Source organism: Mandrillus leucophaeus, unplaced genomic scaffold (genome assembly GCF_000951045.1).
Source record: "Mandrillus leucophaeus isolate KB7577 unplaced genomic scaffold, Mleu.le_1.0 Scaffold605, whole genome shotgun sequence".
NCBI lineage: Eukaryota > Metazoa > Chordata > Mammalia > Primates > Cercopithecidae > Mandrillus > Mandrillus leucophaeus.
In genome coordinates this window covers 609,167-615,605 of record NW_012106531.1, presented here as the reverse complement: position 1 = coordinate 615,605, position 6,439 = coordinate 609,167, and the positions used below count along the sequence as shown (strand labels likewise).

Below are 6,439 nucleotides of genomic sequence, written 5' to 3'. Positions count from 1 at the left end.
AACCTCATATTGGAAAGGCATTGCTTCCTCACAGCCTGCTATGTACAAATACTGGGCATTTGGGAGTCAGCACGGCTGGATGAAAGATGAGTAAGACAAAGGCCTTGTTCTCAAGTAAAAGTCCAAGGGGAAAAGATCACTCCATTATTTTATTCAGTACATATTTATTGATTACCACCCTTGTGCCAAGCTTTCTGCTAGGGCAGGAGACATAAACTTGAGACCCATTTCTGTCCTCAAGGACCTCAAAGTCAAGAATGGGAAACAGATAAGAGGCCTTTGTAGCAGTGCTCCTTGCTGAGTGAGTACTGAGAAAGATTTCTTCACACTGAGTTTTAGGGGACATGGCCAGTCGGAGAGGCTGAAGGCAGGACCTGGGATGGTTTCTCCAAGGGGGACCCTAGAGCTTCAGTAATGAGGTGGACCCTACAGAGTACTGACACCAAGAAATATTCCTAAGGAAAACTGGATAAACTGGGGGTTTTGTTTTTATTTTTTGCTGCTTCTGTATGCTAGGCAAACTCACATTTTATTAGCTGTCAGACTGCTTTCATTTTTCAGTTTAAAAGTTTTCAGGTTGATAACTTTGGTCCAGTATCAGAGTGATGATGAGTCAAAGCTGTTCTTTTAAAAAGAATATTCATATGCGTGTTTATGAAAAATAGCTGTCTTGTTTTGAAATGGAGTAATACAATTTCTGTATTACAAGTACAGTTCTTTGCCCCATTTCCATTCAAATTGTCATTTATATCTGAAATCATTAAAATTAGAAAACAGTTATGATGAATGTCTTTTGAAGCATATAGCAGGAAAAGTTATAAGTCAAAACCTGCCAGTTTAAAGTAAATGCAATTATTTGGTTCTATGAAATTGTAGCTTTTGCTATAGTGAAAAGAAATTGGCATATTTATGAACAACTCCAGGATCTCATTGAAATGAGGCAGACATCATTTAGGAAGACAGTAATGATTCAGACTATATTTAGGACAGGATGTTGGAGTTAATGTGCCTTCTCTTTTAAATGATTAGTGGGCAGATGACATCTTTGATATTAGTGGTTGCCTGGGTTAACATTTATAAGGAAAGAGTGCCACCTACTGAATGAAAAGCTTTTGTTTTCTCCCATTCAATTCCAAGAATCTTGTTTCACTTTGAATTCTTAGTGGGTGGCATTTGCTGGGCAGTGATCCCATCTTCCAGTGGATTGACTCAGGTAGCTAGGATTCTTAGAGGGAGTTTATGCCCCCCAAACCAGGTGTAGAAACAAAAACCTAAGCATCAACATGATTCAGCACTTGGCAAGTCTCAAAACCTTACCATCATGTTAATTTACTCACTGGCTAAGAAGGTTTTTTTGTTTTGTTTTGTTTTGAGCTAGGAGCAAATGGCTGGGAGGAAATGAACTATTCCAAAAAATAATTGAAGGGGATTGAAGAGCATATGACATTGGTCGAGATCTTCTGGGGAGACTTCATTTTCCTAGGGGATAATATTAGTACAGAGATTGCTTGATCACAACTTGGCCATAGGTCAGTGGAGGGATTCCTGAGGTCAAGTTGCGAATCCAAAAGCCTACTTCAGAGTAATCCAAATGGTGCTCTTTTGGTAGTTCCTAACAGTAATACATTATCTCATCAGTGAAAGGTTGAGAACATGAACAGCAGCAAACACACCCGTATCAGAATTAAAGGACATCATTTGAGAATTTCACATGGTCATCATTTTTAGTATATTGGCACATTTTTGATGCTGTGGCTTGACTGCTAGACATCAGCCATCTCCAGCTTTTTCCACTTGTCGATTGGATTATGCAAGTAATGAGTGATATTTAAAGGAGGTGGACTGTATGCTAAATTGATTTATTCTTGCTTATGTGTACAGATTAATTGTATAGTCCATGAGGGGTGATATATTAATATCCTGAAGTGAAAATATATATATATAGTATCAGGTATTAGCATTTATTCCACATAAAATATTTTATGCTTTCTAAGCTAAATATGTCAAGTTTGTGTCCTGAACGCTAGATGTTATTAACCAATGCTTAGTTGCCTTTTATTTTTCCAGTTTAAAGTATAGCAGATCCTTCAATAATGTCATTTAGTTCAACATTTTGGACAATTTTGGTAAAAAGTTGATGAGGAAAAAAAAAAAATCTCTTCTGGCAGAGGCTACTGTCTGTATGGAGTTTGTATATTCCCCCCATCTCTGGGTGAATTTTCTCTGAGTACTCTGGTTTCCCCCGACACGCCAAAGATGTGCTCGTTATGTTCGTTGGCATGTCTGCAAGGACCCAGACTGAGAGAATGTGGGTGTTTGTTAGTGCACCCTGCAACAGGATGACATCCTACCCAGGGCTAGTTCAAGTCTGGCACCCTGAATTGTTGGGACAGGCTCTGGCCACCTGTGACCCTGAACTGGAAGAAGTAGGGTAAATAATTATCTTGTTGTTAATGTTTCTTAAATGTATGTTATAGCTCACATTTTTTCAGTGTTTAGTGTTAGAAGTGTTTGGGGTCTCTAGAAGTTTGGTGATTTTTTTTGTGACCAGAAATACGCCATGGGAACTGTCCCACTTGTTTACATCAATTGGCCTATAGTAAAGTTGGTTTTAAAGTCGAAGTTTATCTTATTGTGTAACATGCCATTGACATCTACTCATGTTACTTAAATAAGGGTTTTTTTTGTTTTGTTTTGTTTTGTTTGTTTTTTGTTTCTTTGAGATGGAGTCTTGCTCTGTCACCCCGGTTGGAGTGCAGTGGCCTGATCTCGGCTCACTGCAGTCTCTGCCTCCCAAGTTGAAACGATTCTCCTGCCTCAGCCTCCCAGGTAGCTGGGATTACAGGCATGTGTCGCCACGCCTGGCTAATTTTTGTATTTTTAGTAGAGGCAGGGTTTCAGCATGTTGGGCAGGCTGGTCTCGAACTCCTGACTTGAGGTATTCTGCCCGCCTCGGCCTCCTAAAGTGCTGGGATTACAGGCGTGAGTCACCGCGCCTAGCCAAATAATGAGTATTAATTGGCCGAATACCAAGTATTCTCTGAAAACATTATAGCTTTTAATAATACAAAAGCAAAAATATTTTAGCAATAACTGTGTTTTCAGATTTGCACTCAAAAAACTAGTATGATTTTTAATATTGTGTCCCAGCTTTTCTCCTTTTTAAAAACAGAAAACCCTAACTTGTGTAACTTGACCCAGATTAAGCATATCTGATACCATTATTCCAGATTATGAGAAAAGTCAGCTGTGTGGCTACAGAGAGCTCTGGCCTGAAGTAGTTATTAATAGAATTCACACTGGGACGTAAGAACAACTGGAACTGAAACTTGGTCTGCGAGCCGCCACGTTTCATGTCTCATTTCAGGCTACTGCTTTGCATCTTTTTGACTTGTAGCACTTAAATATGCAAAATTGTTAAGTTTTTTTGTTTTTTTGTTTGTTTGATTGTTTAAGATGGAGTCTCGCTCTGTCACCAGGCTGGAGTGCATGGCGCATTCTCAGCTCACTGTAACCTCCGCCTCCTGAGTTCAAGCAATTCTCCTGCCTCAGCCTCCCGAGTAGCTGGGATTACAGGCGTGCACCACCACATCCAGCTAATTTTTGTGTGTTTAGTAGAGACGGGTTTTGCCATGTTGCCTGGGCATGGTGTTTCACACCTGTAATCCCAGCCCTTTGGGAGGCCGAGGCAGGTGGATCATCTGAGGTCAAAATTGTTAAGCCTTTTAAGGAAGATAAATGTGTGGCTTATTCATTTAAAAAAAACTAGAGGGGTTAATATTTTTCATGTAAAACAATCTTAAAATCTTTGTGCTCTCTACTTTCTCGAATGTTCTACTTGACAGTTGTCTGAACTTTCTGAGAGCTTTGATAGAGTCTTATACATAATCCCTGCCTCCCTTAGTAATAAAGTTTGAATTGCTATGATAGTGAATATTGGAGGAGTCTGAAAGTTCGTAACAGTGTGTCCCCCATACTGATATACTGTCTGAGTTAGTACAAGGAGTCTGCAGATCCACATAGCTACCACGTAGATGGTGATGATACCTTAAGAAAGGATTTTCACATTTGAAAACATGGAGAGCCACTGGATTATAGAATGACAAAGAATATTTTACTCAAAAAAATGTTGGGAAGTACTCTCCAGATTTAACAATTAAAAGGAATTTGTTGTGCTATTGAGCTTTCTATCTTCTGATGGTGTCTATCTGCCTGACAGGAATAATATTGATGTAGCAGTGGTGATAAATGAATTGTATGTTCACACTGCATGACTCTAAGCTGTCGTCTTGTAGTCTGGTCTGATTTCATAGGTTCTTAAGTTCCAAAAAGATTGTGAATTTCTTAAGAGCATGTCATGGCTAATGGCACAATCAGGACTTGATTATGAATTTCCAGACCCCTGAATCCTGTCATTTTCTTTAGTTCCGTGAAGCTTCCCACAGTGTGGAGTAGTAGTTGAGTGGTGCGTGTTTATTTTTAAGGAAATATTTCAAACATACAGAAAAATACAGAGGGAATATATTAGATAATAGTATAATAAACAGCCAGAAAACCTTCACCTGTATTTCATAAATGTTAATATTTTATTGTACTTGTGGCAGTGTGGTTGAATGTGTATTTTTTAAAGGAACTAATATTAAAGAAACAGTTGAAGCCTTCTTTGTCTTCTGGCTAGACCTTCTTCCCTCCCTCCCTACTAGCAGAAGCAGCCTTGTACAGCAGTCTTCATATTCTAGATGTTGCTAGTCAACATTGTTACCTTCTGAAACCAGAAAAAATAGTTTTATTTTGCTACTGTCATCTGTTTTTCAAATAACTTGTTAAAAGAAGTTATAACAACAGCATAGTGGAGGAGGAGGAGGACAGGACTTTGAAGTCGTAGAGAGCTGGTTTTGAAACTCAGAATTGTCACTTACTGTGGAGAGTTAATCAAACTACTTAATCTTTCTGCAGGTTTCTTTATCTGCCCAGTGAAGATGAGGAGTCTCACCTTGTAGCTTTGGTGAGATGTAAAGCCACCGTATGGACAATACCTAGCATAGTATTTACAACAGAGGAGGCACTGCAGAGGCTAGCTTTAATAGTAGTAGTAGTAATAGTAGTAATTCAGTTTATCGTGTGCTACCGTGCCCTCGGTGCCATTGTAAGTACTTCATCCATATTCATTTAAAAAGTGAGGTAAGAATTAATTATATGTAAAAGACTTAGAAGAGGGTATGGCAGATAGTAGGTGGATCATAAGTATTAGCTATTATTGTTATCCCCATTTTATAGGACAATAAATTATTGGGAGGAACTCTAAGAAGCTGACTTTCTTCTAAGTACTTTACATATATATTAATTTATTTAATCCTGATAGCCACTTTATGTGGTAGATACTATTATCCCTATTTTATAGTGAGGAAATTGAGGCAAAAAGAAGCACTTCTACCAAGATTGCACAGCTAGTATCAGAGCTTATATCTCAACCCAGGCAGTCTCGCTCCAGAACTCATGCCCTTGATCACTGTGCCATACTTCTTGTGTATGTGGTATGGCTTCTTACCTTATCTGTCCAATCCTAGGAACATATCTTTCAGGTGGTATGATCTCTGTTGACTAAGAAGTCCTTCCTGGTTTTGTTGTAGATGCAACGCGTTTCCTCATGGTGACCCCAGCCTGTTAAAATGGGGTCATTTTGATAGAAGCTACCCAGATTTGATTGATTTGGGTGACTGTTGCTCCATAAGTACCTTTAACAGTCTCCTCACCTCCCACCCACCAATTCTTCCTAAAGCGTCCCCAGTGTGGGTCTTACATGTACTGAATTTGGCCAGTGACCCAGTAGCCGTCTCTGGTCAGCACTGCTTTCTGGCCATTGCCATCACCTCCTTCAGCCACATTGGCCTCGCCCCCTTGGACCTGCTTCACCCACGAGTCCTGCCAGTAACACCACCATGAGCGCTGAAGATGTACAATGTTCCCACTATGCAGAGCTCCAGGGTCTTTGCAATGAAATGAGAACCATTCCCCAGGCCCATTTATTTTATTTTGTATTCTGGGACTGACTTGTAACCATACAGAGACCTTTAGAGAAGATAAATTATCAAGGTTTTTTGGTTGTTTTTATTTGTTTTGTTTTGTTTCTCACGGCTTTTTTGCTTTCACCCCAGCCCTAAGAGCTTGGCAGAGAATGAGTGGACTGGACCGGGGCAAATCTTTGTGACAGACTATGGCCTCTGCTAGTGGTTGAATTGGGCCAGGCTTGAATGTCTGATGCCCCCTTCTCTTAGGGTGGGTTCATACAATGAGACTACAAATCTCGCTGGCTGTCTAAATAATATTTTCTCCCCGTATTCATTTTAAATTATTGGAGCCTTAATTGCGCTACAGACATGCTAAATTTTGTAATAGCTTAAGATGTATTAAGACATTAAGATTCCTGGTGTGGCTGGGC

The 6,439-nt window shown here is 39.6% G+C and overlaps 1 protein-coding gene across 1 annotated transcript in view; it reads left to right on the top strand.

Moving 5' to 3' along the window:
• MAP3K1 (mitogen-activated protein kinase kinase kinase 1, E3 ubiquitin protein ligase) overlaps nucleotides 1-6,439 on the top strand; it is an 89,220-nt gene that overhangs the window by 32,218 nt on the left and 50,563 nt on the right. The window contains exon 7 of the mRNA XM_011999872.1: nucleotides 3,202-3,306. Within this exon, the coding sequence (XP_011855262.1) occupies nucleotides 3,202-3,306 (105 nt within the window). The remainder of the gene's footprint in view (nucleotides 1-3,201; nucleotides 3,307-6,439) is intronic.